The 21,626-nt window shown below is 42.7% G+C and overlaps 1 protein-coding gene across 1 annotated transcript in view; it reads right to left on the reverse strand.

Annotated features, from left to right (window-relative positions):
• Positions 1–21,626, reverse strand: part of LOC127912816 (bone morphogenetic protein 7-like) — a 50,693-nt gene that overhangs the window by 10,718 nt on the left and 18,349 nt on the right. The window contains exon 2 of the mRNA XM_052483115.1: positions 1,733–1,925. Coding sequence (XP_052339075.1) covers positions 1,733–1,925 — 193 coding nt within the window. The remainder of the gene's footprint in view (positions 1–1,732; positions 1,926–21,626) is intronic.

Below are 21,626 nucleotides of genomic sequence, written 5' to 3' on the forward strand. Positions count from 1 at the left end.
AATTAGGCCGATACCCACTAATTATCAAAATCAGGAAAATAGACATTAAATTCCGCAACCACCTAAAAGGAAGCGATTCCCGAAACTTCCATAACAAAGCCATCACCTACAGAGAGATGAATCTGGAGAAGAGTCCCCTAAGCAAGCTGGCCCTGGGGCTCTGTTCACAAACACAAACAGACACCACAGAGCCCCAGGACAGCAACACAATTAGACCAAACCAAATCATGAGAAAACAAAAATATAATTACTTGACATATTGAAAAGAATTAACAAAAAAACAGAGCAAACTAGAATGCTATTTGGCCCTAAACAGAGAGTACTCAGTGGCAGAATACCTGACCACTGTGACTGACCCAAACTTAAGGAAAGCTTTGACTATGTACAGACTCAATGAGCATAGCCTTGCTATTGAGAAAGGCCACTGTAGGCAGACCTGGCTCTCAAGAGTAGACAGGCTATGTGGACACAGGCTATGTGCCAACAAAATGAGGTGGAAACTGAGCTGCACTTCCTAACCGCCAGTGAAATTTATGACCATATTAGAGACACATATTTCCCTCAGATTACAAAGATCCACAAAGAATTTGAAAACAAACCCAATTTTGATAAACTCCCATATCTATTGGGTGAAATACCACAGTGTGCCATCACAGCAGCAAGATGTGTGACCTGTTGCCACAAGGAAAGGGCAACCTGTGAAGATCAAACACCATTGTAAATACAACCCATATTTATGTTTATTTATTTTCCATTTTATACTTTAACTATTTGCACATCGTCACAACACTGTATATAGACATAATATGACATTTCAAATGTTTTCATTCATTTTGGAACTTCTGTGAGTGTAATGTTTACTGTCATTTTTATTGTTTATTTCAATTTTGTTTATTATCTACTTCACTTCCTTTGGCAATGTTAACATATGTTTCCCATGCCAATAAACTAAATTGAATTGAGAGAGAGAGAGAGAGAGAGAGAGAGAGAGAGAGAGAGAGAGAGAGAGAGAGAGAGAGAGAGAGAGAGAGAGAGAGAGAGAGAGAGAGAGAGAGAGAGAGAGAGAGAGAGAGAGAGAGAGAGAGAGAGAGAGAGAGAGAGGTGGAGAGAGTGAGAGAGAGCAAGATAGGCATAGAAAGAGATAGAAAGAAACACACATAAGAGAAAATAATTTCAGTGTCCAACTCACTACCACTGTTTTAATGTGGGATGTTGTTCTCTTTTTCTCCTCGTTTTCCTTTCTGATATTATATCCTTTCTTCTTCATGTATCTATTCATTCCTCCCAGACCAGGGTTATTCTACTGACAGAGGGCATAGTGTGTCATAGAGCTCTGGTTCAGACAATATAAATGATATTATCCCAAACCCATAACCTTAACCCTTTATCTAACCCTAACCCTCACGTTAACCCTAACCCTAACCTTAACCCCAATCCCCTATCCCTAAACCTCAAACTAAACCTATCCCCTAACCCTAAACCTTAAAATAGTATTTTTCCTTGTGGGGACTGAATTTTCATTATTTTACCACACACACACACACACACACACACACACACACACACACACACACACACACACACACACACACACACACACACACACACACACACACACACACACACACACACACACACACACACACACACACACACACACACACACACACACACACACACACACACACACACACACACACACACACACACACACACACACACACACCCTCACCTGTCAATGTGTTCCTCCAGCACCTGGTAGACACTGATGCGGAAGGTTTCATTGTCAAAGCGTTCGTGGATGAAGTCCTTATAGATGCGGAACTCTGCAGTGGTGACCGCTTCCCCCTCAGGAATACGTGATAGGTCGAAACGGAACTCTCGGTGGTGCCGCCGGACGGGTAGGAGCTCTGTATCGTGTTCCACTGGAAAACGCAAACACACAAACAGGATGAGACAAACAGAACACCACAAACACAAATGCACACACACTATAATGAGTCTGACAGAAGGTAGAACAGACAGGCAGGCAGACAGACAGATGGACAGACTGTCTATCACAGTCTTGAGTCCTGACATATTCACCCTTATACAACCTTGGATGATGTAGTGAGACAGACACATCCATCCATGTTCTCCATGTGGTTCTCTGAATGGATGTCTCCTTCATGTAGCACATGGACTACACTGCTAGAGAGCTACATATGGTGCTGGTGCTACAGCATTATGATTGAGAGATGCATGTGGTGCTACAGCCCTATGATTGAGAGATGCATGTGGTGCTGGTGCTACAGCCTTATGATTGAGAGATGCATGTGGTGCTGGTGCTACAGCCTTATGATTGAGAGATGCATGTGGTGCTGGTGCTACAGCCTTATGATTGAGAGATGCATGTGGTGCTGGTGCTACAGCCTTATGATTGAGAGATGCATGTGGTGCTGGTGCTACAGCCTTATGATTGAGAGATGCATGTGGTGCTGGTGCTACAGCCTTATGATTGAGAGATGCATGTGGTGCTACAGCCTTATGATTGAGAGATTCATGTGGTGCTGGTGCTAAAGCGTTATGATTGAGAGATGCATGTGGTTCTGGTGCTACAGCCCTATGATTGAGAGATGCATGTGGTTCTGGTGCTACAGCCTTATGATTGAGAGATGCATGTGGTGCTGGTGCTACAGCCTTATGATTGAGAGATGCATGTGGTGCTACAGCCTTATGATTGAGAGATTCATGTGGTGCTGGTGCTAAAGCGTTATGATTGAGAGATGCATGTGGTTCTGGTGCTACAGCCCTATGATTGAGAGATGCATGTGGTTCTGGTGCTACAGCCTTATGATTGAGAGATGCATGTGGTGCTGGTGCTACAGCCTTATGATTGAGAGATGCATGTGGTGCTGGTGCTACAGCCCTATGATTGAGATATGCATGTGGTTCTGGTGGTACAGCCCTATGATTGAGAGATGCATGTGGTTCTGGTGCTACAGCCCTATGATTGAGAGATGCATGTGGTTCTGGTGCTACAGCCCTATGATTGAGAGATGCATATGGTTCTGGTGCTACAGCCCTATGATTGAGAGATGCATGTGGTGCTGGTGCTACAGCCTTATGATTGAGAGATGCATGTGGTGCTGGTGCTACAGCCCTATGATTGAGATATGCATGTGGTTCTGGTGGTACAGCCCTATGATTGAGAGATGCATGTGGTTCTGGTGCTACAGCCCTATGATTGAGAGATGCATGTGGTTCTGGTGCTACAGCCCTATGATTGAGAGATGCATATGGTTCTGGTGCTACAGCCCTATGATTGAGAGATGCATGTGGTGCTGGTGCTACAGCCCTATGATTGAGAGATGCATGTGGTTCTGGTGGTACAGCCCTATGATTGAGAGATGCATGTGGTGATGGTGCTACAACCTTATGATTGAGAGATGCATGTGGTGCTGGTGCTACAGCCTTATGATTGAGAGATGCATGTGGTTCTGGTGCTACAGCCCTATGATTGAGAGATGCATGTGGTTCTGGTGCTACAGCCCTATGATTGAGAGATGCATGTGGTTCTGGTGCAACAGCCCTATAATTGATAGATGCATGTGGTGCTGGTGCTACAGCCCTATGATTGAGAGATGCATGTGGTTCTGGTGCTACAGCCCTATGATTGAGAGATGCATGTGGTTCTGGTGCTACAGCCCTATGATTGAGAGATGCATGTGGTGCTGGTGCTACAGCCCTATGATTGAGAGATGCATGTGGTTCTGGTGGTACAGCCCTATGATTGAGAGATGCATGTGGTGATGGTGCTACAACCTTATGATTGAGAGATGCATGTGGTGCTGGTGCTACAGCCCTATGATTGAGATATGCATGTGGTTCTGGTGCTACAGCCTTATGATTGAGAGATGCATGTGGTTCTGGTGCTACAGCCCTATGATCGAGAGATGCATGTGGTTCTGGTGCTACAGCCCTATGATTGAGAGATGTATGTGGTTCTGGTGCTACAGCCCTATAATTGATAGATGCATGTGGTGCTGGTGCTACAGCCCTATGATTGAGAGATGCATGTGGTTCTGGTGCTACAGCCCTATGATTGAGAGATGCATGTGGTTCTGGTGCTACAGCCCTATGATTGAGAGATGCATGTGGTTCTGGTGCTACAGCCCTATGATTGAGAGATGCATGTGGTTCTGGTGCTACAGACCTATGATTGAGAGATGCATGTGGTTCTGGTGCTACAGCCCTATGATTGAGAGATGCATGTGGTTCTGGTGCTACAGACCTATGATTGAGAGATGCATGTGGTTCTGGTGCTACAGCATGTGGTGCTGACAGGTGCTGACAGCTTTACAATACCCTTTTCTCTCTCTTCCTCTCCGAACCCCAGAGACGCATCTCTCCTCTCCTCCTCTCCTCCTCTCATCTGGATCTCATGAGGTGGAGTACACACTCACACCACATATGCACAAATACAGTTGTGGCCAAATCTATTGGCACCCTTGCACTCTTTCTTAAATAATTCCCTATTTCTTCTGAAATAAGTTGAAATGTAAAAATAAAAAGTTAGGTAGCCACATATTTTTATTGGATTAAAACGTTGCACAACCAAATACATTTTTGTAAACTTAAGTTTACAATGTTCAATTAGAAAATAAAGACAAATGGCATGGACAAATGTATTGGCAGCTGGTACTTGGTTACACCACCTTTGGCCAAGATAACTGCAGACAAACGCTTATTGTAGCGTGCTGCACCTTTCTACTGACAATTTGGCCCACTTTTCAGCAGCAAACTGCTCTAATTCCTCAAAATGTAAGGGATGCCCTCCACCAACTTCTGTTTTCAGAGCTCGCCATAGGTTTTAGGGCGTTTCAGATCTGGACTCTTCGCTGGCCACTCAAGAACAGTCCAGCATCTCTTCTTAACCATTCCTTGGTGATTTTGGAGATGTGTGTTTGGGGTCGGTTGTCCTGCTGAGAAGACCCACAACCTTCAATGGAGACCCAGTTTTTAGACACTGGGTTAAACGTTGGACTACAAAAACACCTGATAATCTGAAGATGTCATGATGCCTTGTGCACATTCAAGGCTCCCAGTACCAGAGGCCGCAAAGCAAACCCACCATATTTGTTTGCAGTTATCGTTTCATTTGAAATGTTTTTTAATTTCACCTTTATTCAACCAGGTAAGCCAGTTGAGAACACGTTCTCGTTTACAAGATTTTAGAAAGGGCAGGGCAGGATGGATATAGGTCTGTAACAGTTTGGTTCTAGAGTGTCTCCCCCTTTGAAAAGAGGGATGACCGCGGCAGCTTCCCAATCTTTGGGGATCTCAGACGATACGAAAGGCTTGAATAGACTTGTAATCTTGGCAAAGGGCAGTGCAACCGATGGGTGCCAATCATTTTGTCCATGCCATTTGTCTTTATTTTCTCAATTAAAATTGTAATGTTGAAAATACAATAACAAGGTATGGATACCAAACGTTTTTGTTGAATTTCGACTGTATGCGCAGACACACACACACACAAGGTATAAGTACGAGGATCTCCCCATCTCCACTCCTCTTCACCCCACCAGATCCCCGGAAGCTATTCCCCTGACCCTGACCTCTCATGTCCCAGCAGCATGTCCCAGTGGTCACTGCCTTGTCTGTCATCATCTCCAGGCTTTGCCTCCCCCTCTTCTCCCACCCCCACACGGAGCTAGCAACATTAGGGTTATATCTTTCATTTTGCATGGGGGCTACATGTTCTGAATATTATTTGTCTCTGTCAATGTTGTCAAAGTCACTTTGGAAAATGTGTCTGCTACACGACCAGTGCATGTGTTTTCCATCCCTGTGTGTCTCTGAGTCGATAGGAAGTCACATGTTTCTCAGTTGGATCACAGAGAACTCGACTATGATCTAATTTACTCTTCCCCTCCCTCCCTCCCTCCTTCCTCCCTCCCTCCCATCCCCTCCTCTTTTCAGTTGTGATCAGGACAGGGCCTGATGACCTAAGCCCACCAACCAACCCTCTCTAGCACCCCATCACCCTGCTCCCCACTCAACAGCTCTTTATCAGACAGACCACCTCTGAACTCTGAGCAGCTTTGGCTGTACTGCCAAGGACACATTTCTGCCAAGGCCTCCAGTCCACACACACACACACACACACACAAAGGGAGTACACACGCATAGACCGAAACACACACACCAGTTTTATACACTGAGATGTCAGATGCCATTGTCCTTGTGCTGTACCAGCTGCTATGGATGTGAGTGAGCAAAGCTGATCCACTGAGGAGAACACATTGTCCATTGATGAGTGTTTGGATTCTATTCAGTGTCTCCTGTCTCCTACTCTTTTAATCTCTTTATCTCTGATTCTTCTTTTTACTGTTATGGTAATTCTCCCTATCTACCCTCACTCTAGCTACCCTCACTACTGTACCTCTTGATCACGTTGTCCCTGTTATTCATATCGAACACATAACACAGAGACAGAAACGGTGTGTGTGCGTGCGCGCGCGCGTGTGTGTGTGTGTGTGTGTGTTGTACAAAGGCAGCACTGTCTGACTGGGCAGTGAGTGCAGGGTAAAGACATGGATCTAATTACTGTTGAATATGGGACAGCTCTCTCTCTCTCTCTCTCTCTCTCTCTCTCTCTCTCTCTCTCTCTCTCACTCTCTCTCACTCTCTCTCTCTCTCTCTCTCTCTCTCTCTCTCTCTCTCTCTCTCTCTCTCTCTCTCTCTCTCTCTCTCTCTCTCTCTCTCTCTCTCTCTCTCACTCTCTCTCTCACTCTCTCTCTCTCTCTCATTACTGGGCCTGCTGGCTTCTAGGCTCCTATTGTCCTGGCTCTTCCATAGGCACCCATAGTGCATAATGTGTGTGTGTGTGTGTGTGTATAATCCAGGCTGTGCCTATATGCCTTCCTCGGCACTCACCTATAAAAAAGAACAACTATTGCCCAGCACTGGCGCAAATTCATGATGCTCGGCGTCAAAGCACACTGCTCAGAACAAAGTGCGCTGCTCTGACCGCTACACCACGGCACACAATGCTCTAGCAAGAAAATACTTGAAATAGCAAGTTGTGTTTAAGGGAAATTACACCCAAAAACGATCTTTTGGTTTGTATTTCTGTGTTTTGAAAGATAAATATCTTGCAAACTTAAAACATTTTGGGATATCATCAATGCTCATGAAACAAATACAAACCAGTTTTTCTTGAATTATTTTTGTTTCAAACCATAGCCCTAACCTTAACCACTCGGAATGAATGCGTCAAAAAATTGACGTTCATCCATAATACGTAGAACTTCAAAGTGAAACTTTGAGAACTTGTTGGTATAATCCATTTCCCTCGTACCGCCCCACCAGTACAGCCACCCCATCCATTCCACACCTGTGCTATAGGCCTGCCATGTGAATGGGGGCTTTCATAATGCCGTCGTCCTGAGTCATCCTTAAAAGGTTCAACTGAGTGTGTCCACAATACATACATTATACTACTGTAACAGACTGGAGCCTGACAGGAGAGACATCAGGAACGCTCTCAGTGCTGCCAACACCTGCTCCTCTCCCCTCTTCTCTTTTCTCCCCTCCCCTCCCCTCCTCTCCCCTCTTCTCTTTTCTCCCCTCCCCTCCCCTCTTCTCTTCTCCTCTATTCTCATCTCTTCTCCTCTATTCTCCTCCACCCCCGACTAAATTTCCCCTCTGAGCTTCAATTGGGATTGGCCTTACAGTCTCCTGCAAAACGTCTTGATGAACTTGGGAATTCCTTTTTCCACTGATAATAGCAAGCTGTCCAGGCCCTGAGGCAGCAAAGCAGCCCCCAAACCATGATGCTCCCTTCACCATAGTTTACAATTGGTATAAGGTTTTGATGTTGCTGTGGTGTGCCTTTTTTCTCCACACATAGTGTTGTGAGTTCCTTCCGAACTACACAACTTTCATCTGTCCACAGAATATTTTGCCAGTAGCGCTGTGGAACATCCAGGTGCTCTTTTGCAAACTTCAGATGTGCAGAAAAAAACTAAAATGGACAGCAATGGCTTCTTCCGTGGTGTCCTCCCATTAACACCATTCTTGTTTATTGTTACGTTTGTAGACTCGTCAACAGAGATGCTATTATCTTACAGAGATTTCTGTAAGTCTTTAGCTGACACTAGGAATCTTCTTAACCTCATTGAGCATTCTGCCCTGTGCTCTTGCAGTCATCTTTGCAGGACGGCCACTCCTAGAGAGAGTAGCAACAGTGCTGAAATTTCTCCATTTATAGACAATTTGTCTTACCGTGGACTGACTTTTAGAGATACTTTTGTAACCCTTTCCAGCTTTATGCAAGGCAACAATTCTTAATCTTAGGTTTTCTGAGATCGCTTTTGTTCGAGGCATGGTTCTTCTCGGGCAATGCTTCTTGTGAATAGCAAACTCAAAAGAAATTATGGGGCATGGCAGCTTTAACCAAAATCTCCCATCTCGTCTCATTGATTGGACTCCAGGTTAGTTGACTCCTGACTCCAATTAGCTTTTGGAGAAGTCATTAGCCTAGGGGTTCCCATACTTTTTCCAACCTACACTGTGAATGTTTAAATGACGTATTCAATATAGACAAGACAAATACAATCATTTGTGTGTTATTAGTTTAAGTTTGTCTATTGTTGTGACTTAGATGAAGATCAGATCAAATGGTATGCAAAATGTATGCAGAGATCCAGGTAATTCCAAAGGGTTCACATACCTTTCTTGCCACTGTATTTCCTGGTGAGCAAGGGTTTGCGACAGAAGAGAGACTGCATGTATCTTATAGACAAGTTGACTAACAAATAGCCAACAAAAATGTTGGAAAATTATAAGCAGAGACATATGTATAAAGGAAATCCTGCACCCCGTGTCATAAAACTGTTCTTGCATGTTTGACTGTACCGCCGCGCATGTTCTATATTTGCGGGTTAGGGTCTGGTGCGGGCCTCAGATTTTCACTTGACCACCTATAGTCGGGCGCCTGCGGATGGGTTATTAGCAATTGCGTGCCAATGAACAGCTGACCCCGTATCATTAGTGTGTAGGCTATATGGGTGATTCTAGAGAAGTGGTGCAAAATACAGCCTCACCCCTAAAACTCGACTTAAAAGATGTGTTAAGTCTCCACACTTATGACATTTATTTACATCATAATATGATCTTAATTCAATCCAAGGCAATGCCAAACATTGCTAAATTAATATAGTACAAAGTCACAGTTTATATACCTATTTCTATGGAGCAGTGGCTGTCCCAAACCCTGCCTCGTGTTTGAAAACACCAGGTAATCTAGTGGTTAAGAACATTGGAACAGCAACCGAAAGGTCACCGATTCAAATCCCTGAGCCGACTACGTGAAAGCTCTGTTGATGTGCTCTTGGTTACGTAACCCTAATTGCTCCTGCCAGTCGCTCTGGATAAGGGCATTTAATCAAATTAAAATAAAGCAATTACTAATTTTATTAATGTTTTTAACACTATTATTTCAATAGAACATCTTGAGATGTTTTATTATTACATTGAAAGATACCGATATAATCAGGACTTTTGTTCATTTTTAAACATCTGTCTAAGCTTCTTCGGAATCAGTGTCCCTTCCAAGGGACGGTTCAGCTAACGTAGGCTAATGCGATTAGCATGATATTGTAAGTAAAAAGAACATTTCCCAGGACATAGACATATCTGATATTGTCTTGAAAGCTTAAATTATTGTTAATATAACTGCACTGTCCAATTTGCAGTAGCTATTACAGTGTTTGAGTGTATTGTTTGAGGAGAGTGCACAATTTTGAACAAAAAAAGTTATTAATAAACAAATTAGGCATATTTGGGCAGTCTTGATATAACATTTTGAACAGAAATACAATGGCTCATTGGATCAGTCTAAAAGGTTGCGCATACACTAACATTTATATTGCACCTGGGCTGGAATTATACATTATGGCCTTTGTCTTGCATTTCAAAGATGATGGTACAAAAAAAATACAAAAGAATGGTTGGCTTTTTCTTTGCATTATCTTTTATCAGATCTATTGTGTGTTATTCACATACATTCCTTTCACATTTCCACAAACTTCAATGTGTTTCCTTTCAAATTGTACCAAAAATATGCATATCCTTGCTTCAGGGCCTGAACTACAGGAAGTTAGATTTGGGTATGTCATTTCAGGTGAACAATTTTTAAAAAGGCCGGAACCTTAAGAGGCATGGAAAGCAGGTGGAAAGCATGGCCAGCCGTAGAGAAATGCTTAACGAAATTCTCGATTAACAAGGATTTATCGGTGGTGATAGTGTTTCCTAGTCTCAGTGCATATCGAGGGGGCTATTCAAGGCTAATGCAGTACGCCAGAGGATGTTTCTGTGCTGGTCAAGGGCAGTCAAGTCAGGAGTGAACAAGGGGCTATATCTGTTCTTAGTTCTACATTTTTTTAAAGGGGCATGCTTATTTAAGATGGCGAGGAAAGCACTTTTAAAGAACAACCAGGCATCCTCTACTGACGGGATGAGGTTAGTTAGTCAAATACATCTGTTTGGATTTCTTGCAGTCTATAAATTATTTGTAATTAATGATAATTTTCTTCCAGGAAACCAAGGCCAGGTCGATTAGAAAGGCCTGCTACTGAAATGTTTTAGGGAGCGTTTGAAAGTGATGAGGGGTGGTCGTTTGACCGCGGACCCATTACGGATGCAGGCAATGAGGCAGTGATCGCTGAGATCCTGGTTGAAGACTAACATCAAGGCGGTAGCCCGTTCCTGTAGGTTCATGCTCTACAACATCCGCAGAGTACGACCCTGCCTCACACAGGAAGCGGCGCAGGTCCTAATCCAGGCACTTGTCATCTCCCGTCTGGATTACTGCAACTCGCTGTTGGCTGGGCTCCCTGCCTGTGCCATTAAACCCCTACAACTCATCCAGAACGCCGCAGCCCGTCTGGTGTTCAACCTTCCCAAGTTCTCTCACGTCACCCCGCTCCTCCGCTCTCTCCACTGGCTTCCAGTTGAAGCTCGCATCCGCTACAAGACCATGGTGCTTGCCTACGGAGCTGTGAGGGGAACGGCACCTCAGTACCTCCAGGCTCTGATCAGTCCCTACACCCAAACAAGGGCACTGCGTTCATCCACCTCTGGCCTGCTCGCCTCCCTACCACTGAGGAAGTACAGTTCCCGCTCAGCCCAGTCAAAACTGTTCGCTGCTCTGGCTCCCCAATGGTGGAACACACTCCCTCACGACGCCAGGACAGCGGAGTCAATCACCACCTTCCGGAGACACCTGAAACCCCACCTCTTTAAAGAATACCTAGGATAGGATAAAGTAATCCCCCCTTAAAAGATTTAGATGCACTATTGTAAAGTGGCTGTTCCACTGGATGTCATAAGGTGAATGCACCAATTTGTAAGTCGCTCTGGATAAGAGCGTCTGCTAAATGACTTACATGTAAATGTAAATGTAAGACAGCAGATGTGTATTTGAAGGGCAAGTTGGTCGGGATGATATAGCTTGCAAGCCGAAGAACACCATCTCAAACCGTGAAGCACGGGGGTGTCAGAATCATGTTGTGCGGGGTGCTTTGCTATACAGGAGGGACTGGTGCACTTCACAAAATAGATGGCATGACGAGGGAGGAAAATTACGTGGATATATTGAAGCAACATCTCAAGACATCAGTCAGGAAGTTAAAGCTTGGTCGCAAATGGGTCTTCCAAATGAACAATGACAAAATGGCTTAAATACAACATAGTCAAGGTATTGGAGGGGCCATCACAAAGCCCTCCCATAGAAAATTTGTGGGCAGAACTGAAAAAGCGTGTGCGAGCAAGTGGGCCTACAATCCTGACTCAGTTACACCAGCTTCGCCTGGAGAAATGGTCCAAAATTCAACTAATTGTGGGAAGCTTGTGGAAGGCTACCCAAAACGTTTGACCCAAGTTAAACAATTTAAAGGCAATGCTACCAAATACTAATTGAGTGTATGTAAACTTCTGAACCACTAGCAATGTGATGAAAGAAATAAAAGATTAAATAAAACATTCTCTCTACTATTATTCTGACATTTCACATTCTTACAATAAAGTGGTGATCCTAACTTACCTAAGACAGGGATTTTTTACTATGTCAGGAAATGTTAAAAACTGAGTTTAAATGTATTTGGCTAAGGTGTATGCAAACTTCCGACTTCAACTATGAAGGATGCCCATGTTTACAGATTTAGGGTTGTACCTGGTAGGTTCCTTGATGTCTACAAAACAAATTGTACAATCTGACATGCCAGTCAGCTAGAACATAGAACGAGGGAGAGCTAGGTTTGTTGATAACTCAGTTTGCTGTTTTGAAAGTCTCTGAAAAAGTGTTCTTTTGAATAGGATTGGTTACTAGCTACCTTTTGAATTTGTATCCCACAACACGGTTAGCCTCAGTTGCTGGGACCAATCTACCTGCCCAGGGATCCTGCCAACCAAATGTTTGAAGAGCTGCTTGGAGTAGCAGCTAGCCTAGCTGCTAACTTGCTATCAAGCTAGGAACTTTTCCTTGACAATTGAAAATAGCTCACAACGCGGTTAGCACTTGTGGCTGGGACTGCGGATTGTCCCGAGCTTGTGGCTGTGCTGTTTGTTACTGTTTAAATCTGCCCTGCGTCCTGCCCTTTCCGGAACTGCGTGGAGTACCAATGTTAGCCTGCGTTGTTACCATGGCATCCAAAGCCAAAGGGGGGAGTCATGGAGAGGACAGTGCTTCTCTATCACAGTGAACCATCATATTGTTTTATAAAATATCTAACAATGAAAGAGAATGATTTCTGTTTTGAATTTGGTCAAGTTAGTGTGGGAGAGGTGTAAAAATGGTTTTCCATCAACAATGATAAGCTACCAGGTATAGACAACATCGATGGGAAACTTGCTATATATTTTTACCAAAGCCTAAAGGAGTGTGTCCACATGTGTGGAAGGAAGCTTAAGTAATTTCCACTGCCTAAAAATAGTAAAGCACACTTTGCTGGCTCTAACAGCCGCCCAATCAGTTTTCTGCCTGATATTTTTAAACTGATGGAGAGGATTGTGTTTGACCACATACAATGCTATTTTTCAGAGAACAAATGAAACAGTGACTTTCAGCATGCATATAGTGAAGGGCACTCAACTTGTACTGCACTGATCATTGGTTAATTTTTTAAATTATAAGTCACCCATTTCAAGAAGCGCACACCTGTCACAATCGTTACGCGCACCTGGACTCCATCACCTCCTTGATTACCTGCCCTTTATATGTCACCCCCTTTGGTTTCTTCCCCAGTCATCATTGTAGCTTTTTCATGTCGGTGCGCTGTTTGTGTTTCTTGTTTTGTTCTTTTATTTATTAAATGTATTCACTCCCTGAACTTGCTTCCCGACTCTCAGCGTACATCATTACAAGAGGCATTTGAACGTAATTCTTATTATTTTTTATCATTTTTTTCTCTCTCAGAAATACATTATGGAACATGTGCCTTAATAACAAACATATATGCAATCTGTAAATATGAATACAATTGTTAAATTACAAGCCTAAGTTGGTTTAGCCACGGAAAAAGACGAGAACCTTCCTGCTAGCCATGATTGGCTGAGATCATGGATGGGCTGGACATGTCGAGAGATGAGTTCGGATTGATCTGCCACGTAACATGCTTCTGTCTATAACATAAGCTGCTCAGTATGTGTAGATCATCCTTGCTACCATGACTTTTTTTATAGAGAAAATAACTGCAAAATTGTGGCTTCTGTTCTTCACATTGCTGCACTGAATTTAACAGGCGCTATCGGCAAAGATCAGTGAGACAAAGTTGTGATGGACTACTTTCTGGAGGACGATCATGCACACGAATCAGACGATGAGGAAATCCCTGATTTAGGTTCAAAAAGAATAATAATTAAACCAGACATTGTAGAGTCTTCTGATGACAATGATGTGGAAGAAACGGCAATCAAAAGTGTTGTTGTCACAGAAGAAGTTGACAGAGTTTTGAAATCCATGGAATGCCCTGTGGAAGCAGAGAATGATTGTAAATGTGGAGGGACTCAAAAAGAGAACACAGAAGGCTGTTGTATAAAACACCTGTCTCTGGATGACATCTTCAAACTCAGGGCAACCATGGCATCCATGACAGAGAGGGAGAAGCATTCATCAATGCATACGGGTAGGAGTCTAGCTACATTTTCAGATATTATACGTTTCTATGTATTTCAAAGTAATTTTCATTGCAATTTGAAGCATACTGTTAGCTAGCTAGCTAAGAACCTAGTTGGTTAGCTTTAGCTACCTGCAAATTAATGCATGATGGTTAGCTATGATAATCAGTAGTATGGGTTGGGATTATGGTTTATTGTTTAGCTCACTCTCACAAGTCCTCACATGAGAATCCTTAAAGAGATGGGTGGGGCTAAGACTAAGAGGGTGTGAATGATGCTGAATGGGTGTAGATAAAGAAGAGCACTCCAGTAGATGTCCCAACACATTCTAGGGCTATTTTCTCAAAAGTGGGGTTACAAGTTTAGCAGGTTCAAGCAGAATTACTTTCCCATTGTTCCTAAACTGCAGTGTATGATACAGTATATAATATGAATCTCTACTTTGGATACAATGTAAAAAAACACCATGTCAAATGTTGCTACATAAAACCAAATTAAGGTGGTGGGTCACAATTAAGATGATAGTTGGAGTTGAATTGTCACATTTCAGTGCAGCCTTTGGTGTTACTGATCATAAATTGATATTGAAAAACTTCCTATGGCTTTACATCACTTGCCATCACATGGTTGGATAGTTATTCATACAATAGAACCCAAAGAGCATTCTTCCATGGAAGCTTTTTTAACATCAGATATGTAAATTGTGGTGTCCCTCAGGGCAATTGCCTTGTGCCGTTATGCTTCTCTATTTTACAAATTGTTTGCCACTGTTACATTCAGCTAGACTGTTTATGTATGTGGATTTCATTGCAATTTCATTGCGTGAAATGCTTACTTTACAAGCAATTAACCAACAATGCAGTGTCACGCCTTGGTCTTAGTATTTTGTGTTTTCGTAATATATTTAGTCAGGCCAGGGTGTGACATGGGTTTATTTTGTCGTGTTTCGTATTGGGGTTTTGTAGGCATTGAGATTGCGGCTGAGTAGGGGTGTCTAGCATAGGCTTGGCTGCCTGAGGCGGTACTCAATCAGAGTCAGGTGATTCTCGTTGTCTCTGATTGGGAACCATATTTAGGTAGCCTAGGTTTCACTGTGTGTTTTGTGGGTGAATGTTCCTGTCTCTGTGTTAGTTGTCACCAGACAGGCTGTATAGGTTTTCACGTTCCGTTTGTTGTTTTTTATATATATATAGTTATTTCATGTATCGTCTATTCTTTATTAAAGAACATGAGTAACCACCACGCTGCATTTTGGTCCGATCCTTATTCTACCTCTTCGTCAGAGGAGGAGATAGAAGAACGCCGTTACATGCAGTTCAAGAAATAGAGATAAAATCAAATATTCACTAAACATGTCAGCACCAAAAGCCAGTGAGCTCACTAAAATAAATAAATAAGGAGTTACAATCAGTATCAGAATGGGAGATTAATAATAAACTGGTCTTAAATGCATCTACAACTGAAAGCATTGTATTTGGTTCAAAACATTCTCTAAGACCTAAACCTCAACTCGAGTTGTACATAAAGGGTGTGACCATTGAACAAGTTGAGGAACCTAAACTCCTAGGTATAACATTGGATGGTCAATTATCACGGGCAAGTCATATTGACAATGTTTTTTGTGAAGATGGGGAGGGGTATGTCTGTTATAAAAATATGTTTGTCATTTTTTACACAAACATCAACTGTAATAGTTGTTCAGGCTCTGGTCTTGTCCGATCTCTGTCCGGTAATATGGTCAAGTGTAGCAAAGACAGACCTAGCAAAGCTGCAGCTGGCTCATAGCAGATCAGCACGCCTTGTCCTAAACTGCACATACAGAACTAACATCAACAACATGTGTGCAGGTCTTTCCTGGTTAAGGGTTGACGAGAGATTAACTGCTTCTCTTTGAGTTTATCTGAGAAATATTACTGTGACACAAACTCCAGATTGTCTGTATAATCAAATAACATTCAGCTCAGACACTCATGCATACCCCACAAATAAAATCAAATGTTGTCAAATGCGCCGAATACAACAGGTGTGCTTACCGTGAAATGCTTACTTACAAGCCCTTAACCAACAATGCAGTTCAAGAAATAGAGATAAAATAAAATATTCACTAAATAAACTAAAGTTGTTTAAAAAATCAAATCAAATCAAAAAGTAACACAAGAAAATTACATAACAACAACGAGGCTATATACAGGACGTACCAGTGCCGAGTCAATGTGTGGGGGTACAGGTTAGTTGAGGTAATTAGGCATAGATGCCCTCTTCACACCCTCTTAAAGTCATAGTCCCACCTATGCACAAGACATGCCACCAGGGGTCTCTTCACAGTCCCCAAGACCTATACGAATTCAGGCCAACACAGTGTTTTATACAGAGCCATGATCGTATGTAACTCCCTTCCATCTCAAATTACTCAAGCAAACAGCTAAATTACTGATTGAAAAACAACTCATGGAATGGCAGGGACAATTAGGTGACACACACAAACACACACACAGACACTCTAACACACAATGTTTTAGCTGTATTGTATGTATTACATTTTTTTTGTGTGTGACTTTCCTTGTCTGTAAGTGTTTTGTTACTTGTCATGTTGTGTTTTTTTTGTGGACCCCAGGAAGAGTAGCTGCTGCTTCTGCAAAAGCTAATGGAGATCCAAATTGTCACGTTCTGACCTTAGTTCCTTTTTTATGTCTTTGTGTTAGTTTGGTCGGGGCGGGAGTTGGGGTGGGTAGTCTATGTTCTTTTTTCTATGTTGTATTTCTGTGTTTGGTCTGGTATGGTTCTCAATCGCTGTCTCGATCGCTGTCTCTGATTGAGAATCATACTTAGGTAGCCTGTTTGTCTCTGATTGAGAATCATACTTAGGTAGCCTGGTTGTCTCTGATTGAGAATCATACTTAGGTAGCCTGGTTGTCTCTGATTGAGAATCATACTTAGGTAGCCTGGTTGTCTCTGATTGAGAATCATACTTAGGTAGCCTGGTTGTCTCTGATTGAGAATCATACTTAGGTAGCCTGGTTGTCTCTGATTGAGAATCATACTTAGGTAGTCTGATTGAGAATCATACTTAGGATTGTCTCTGATTGAGAATCATACTTAGGTAGCCTGTTTGTCTCTGATTGAGAATCATACTTAGGTAGCCTGGTTGTCTCTGATTGAGAATCATACTTAGGTAGCCTGGTTGTCTCTGATTGAGAATCATACTTGGGTAGCCTGGTTGTCTCTGATTGAGAATCATACTTAGGTAGCCTGTTTGTCTCTGATTGAGAATCATACTTAGGTAGCCTGGTTGTCTCTGATTGAGAATCATACTTAGGTAGCCTGGTTGTCTCTGATTGAGAATCATACTTAGGTAGCCTGTTTTCCCCATTTTGGTGGTGGGTGATTATTTTCTGTTTAGTGTACGTCACCTTACAGAACTGTTTCGGTTCTTCCATTTCACTTTGTTATTTTGTTTTGTGCGTTCTGTCAATAAATTATGACGAACACTTACCACGTTGCATATTGATCCGATCCTTCTTACTCTTCCTCAGATGAAGAAGAGATCCGTTACACAAATAAACATAAAACAAATAAGTACCCTACTCTACTGTACTCTCCTATACATTACTGTACTCTAGTCTATTGCAATCCAATGTTCTGTACTTTATTGTTTTGCACCCTGCTGTACTGTGCTCTACTGTACTGTATTCGAGTTTACTCTCGAGTATCTTGCAATTGAACTACGGGCCCATGGACTCTGGATCTTGTGGTCTTGGTCTTGAGATCACTCAAAACCACATACATTTGGTCTGTAATGGTCCAATGCAGCCGTTTTTTAAAATCCCAATATCAAATCATTTATGGGTGACAATTAAGTACCTTACTGTGATTTTCAATTAAAATCCACAAAAAGAAACAAAAATAGCTTCTTAGCAAAGAGCAATTTCTCAAGCAAGAATTTTACGAGGACTGTCTGAGAGTGGTCTTCAGTGATGAGAGGAAAATTGAAAACTAGCTGTTATTGGCAGAAATGTTTGGAACTCTCTTTATTATTGGTCTATTGACTAATTTGCCAGGCAGGCCAAAACTCCATCCCACCAAAACAGGCTGAAATTTCAGGCAATCTATTCAAATAGCTCTTTACACTAAAACAACATTATATTAATTTCCATAATTTCACAGTATTTTTCCAACCTCATGGTGTGGAAGTACAGTATATATAAAACACAAGAAAATCTTGTTTTTGACTGCACTGGGCATTTATCTTCTCAAGGTCTCAAATAAATTAAATATAATGTATTTGTCACATGTACCGAATACAACAGAGTTAAAAATATCCTGATCAGGATAGACAATAGCAGAATTGTGTGTGTGTGTGTGTGTGTGTGTGTGTGTGTGTGTGTGTGTGTGTGTGTGTGTGTGTGTGTGTGTGTGTGTGTGTGTGTGTGTGTGTGTGTGTGTGTGTGTGTGTGTGTGTGTGTGTGTGTGTGTGTGACAGTGTAGTATGTGTGAGTGTGTGGAGGGAGTCCAGTGAGTGTGCATAGAGCCTGTGCAAGAAAGTCAGTGCAATAAAAAAATGGGTCAATGTAAATAGTCATTTGATTTACTCTTCAGCAATCTAATTGCATTGGGGGAAGAAGCTGTTCAGGACCCTTTTTGATCCCACACTACCCTCTGTAGCGCCTTGCAGTCAGATGCCAAGCAGTTCCTATACCAAGTGATACAGCCAGTCAAGATGTTCTCAATAGTGCACCTGTCAAACTTTGTGAGGATCTGAGGGCCCGTGACAAACCTTTTCAGCCTTCTGAGGAGGCAGAGGCGTCGTCTTGCCCTCTACACAACTGTGTCGGTGTGTTTGGACAATGATAGGTCCTTAGTGATGTGGACACTGAGGAACTTGAAGCTCTCAACCCACTCCCCTACAGCCTCGTCAATGTGAATGGGGGCATGCTCTCCCCTCCATTTCCTGTAGTCCACGATCAGCTCCTTTGTCTTGCTGACGTTGAGGGAGAGGTTGTTGTCCTTGCACCACACTTCCAGGTCTCTGATATCCTCCCTCTAGGCTGTCTTATCGTCATTGGTGATCAGACATACTACCTATGGGTGTGTTGGGGTGGTATGCAAATTGGAGTGGGTCCAGAGTGTCTGGGAGCCAGGACCACCCTTTTTAAGAATTTCATGGCTACAGATGTGAGTGCCACAAGGCGATAGTCATTTAGACAGGTTACCATGGTGTTCTTAGGCACAGGGACTACAGTGGTCTGCTTGAAATATGTACGTATTACAGAGTGGGTCATGGAGAGGTTGAAAATGTTAGTGACGACACTTGCCAGCTGGTCAGCACATGCTCTGAGTATGCATCCTGGTAATCCATCTGGCCCTGCGGCATGTCAATGTTAACCTGTTTAAAGGTCTTACATTGGCTACGGAGAGCGTGATCACACAGTCATCCAGAACAGCTGGTGCTCTCATCATGTTTCAGCGTTGCTTGCCTCAAAGCGAGCATTGAAGACATTTAGCTCATCTGGTAGGCTCGCATCACTGGGCAGCTCATGGCTGGGTTTCCCTTTGTATCCCATGATACCAAGCCATGCCACATCTGACGAGTATCAGAGCCGGTGTATTAGGATTCGATCTTGGTCCTGTATTGATGCTTTACCTGTTTGATGGTTCATTGGATGGCGTAGCAGTATTTTTTTTAAGCACCTTGAAGGCGGCAGCTCTAGCATTTAGCCCAGTGAGGATGTCGCCTGTAATCCATGGCTTCTGGTTGGGGTATGTACTGTGCGTACAATCACTGTATGGAAGATGTCGTCGATGCTCTTATTAATTAATTGATTGATGTGTTAAACTCCTCAATGCCATCAGATGACTCCTGGAACATATTCCATTCTGTGCTAGCGAAACAGTCCTGTAGCTTAGCATCCGCTTCATCGGACCACTTCCGTATTTAGCGTGTCACTGGTACTTCCTGTTAGAGTTTCTGTTTGTAAGCAGGAATCAGGAGGATAGAGTTATGGTCAGATTTGCCAAATGGGACTGGGTCCGGGTCTGAATCTTGGGACCAATGTCTTTGTATAAATCTTGCTCTTAGCTCTTGAATATTACCTTAGTCTTTGGTTTACAAACCATAGGCAACCCAATTTGAGTAAGACAATGCTCTCTGATCATTGGCTGCTCACTACCAACCCATAGGAATCCCCACATAGTTGACTACTTTTAAAACGGTGGAAGCCCTAAATGGCAACGTCTATAATAAAATAAGTTAAATAAATCTAGAGTCCTCCATTTATCTCTATGAATGACACTTGACACTGAAACACCTGTTATTTTGCCAAAAATAATGATAGGTAAAGAGGTCATTTAAACATCTAACAACATAATTAATTGGATGCATAAGTAATTCAATCAATCAACAACTTTAAGATTAATAATATCAACATTGAACATTTTACTGAGAACAGTACAAATATTTCTATAAATTTAAAGGTTTTGAAAATCAGGTTCAAAATCATGTTTTCACTATTTTGTGAAATTTGGTATGCAAAAAAATACATAATTTAATATGTAATAGAAGGTTACTCAAAATGATCTCTACTGTGTGAGTAGTATATATACTACATGACCATAAGTATGTGGACACCTGCTCGTAAAACATCTAATTCCAAAATCATGGGCATTAAAAGGGAGTTGTTCACCCCTTTTATGCTATAAAAGCCTCCACTCTTCTGGTAAGACTTTCCACTAGATGTTGGAACATTGCTGCGGGGAATTGCTTCCATTCAGCCACAATAGCGTTAGTGATGTCCGGCACTGATGTTGGGTGATTAGGCCTGCAGATGGTGTTCGAGTTCATCCCAAAGGTGGGGTGGAGGGGGTTGGGGTCAAGGCTCTGTGCAGGCTAGTCAAGTTCTTCCACACCAATCTCCACAAACCATTTCTGCATGAACCTAGCTTTGTGCGCTATGGCATTGCCATGCTGAAAAAGAAACGGGCCCTTCCCCAAACTGTTGCCACAAAATTAGAAGCACAGAATCGTCTAGAATGTCATTGTGTGCTGTAGTGTTAAGATTTCCCTTCACTGGAACTAAGGGGCCTAGCCCAAACCATGAAAACAGCCCCAGACCATTAATTATCCTCCACCAAACTTTACAGTTGGCACTATGCATTCGGGCAGGTAGTAATCTCCTGGAATCTGCCAAACCCAGATTCGTCTGTTGGACTGCCAGATGGTGAAATGTGATTCAACACTCCAGAAAATGCTCCAGAGTCCAATGGCGGCGAGCTTTAACACCACTTCAGCTGACACATGGCATTGTGCATGGCATGTGATCTTAGGCTTGTGTGCAGCTACTTGGCTATGGAAACCTATTTCATGTTATTGTGCTGACATTGCTTCCAGAGATATTGAGTGTTTGCAACAGACGATTTTTACGAGCTACGCACTTCAGGACTCATCGGTCCCGTTCTGTGAGCTTGTG

This window comes from Oncorhynchus keta, chromosome 28 (genome assembly GCF_023373465.1).
Source record: "Oncorhynchus keta strain PuntledgeMale-10-30-2019 chromosome 28, Oket_V2, whole genome shotgun sequence".
NCBI classification, from domain to species: Eukaryota; Metazoa; Chordata; class Actinopteri; order Salmoniformes; family Salmonidae; genus Oncorhynchus; species Oncorhynchus keta.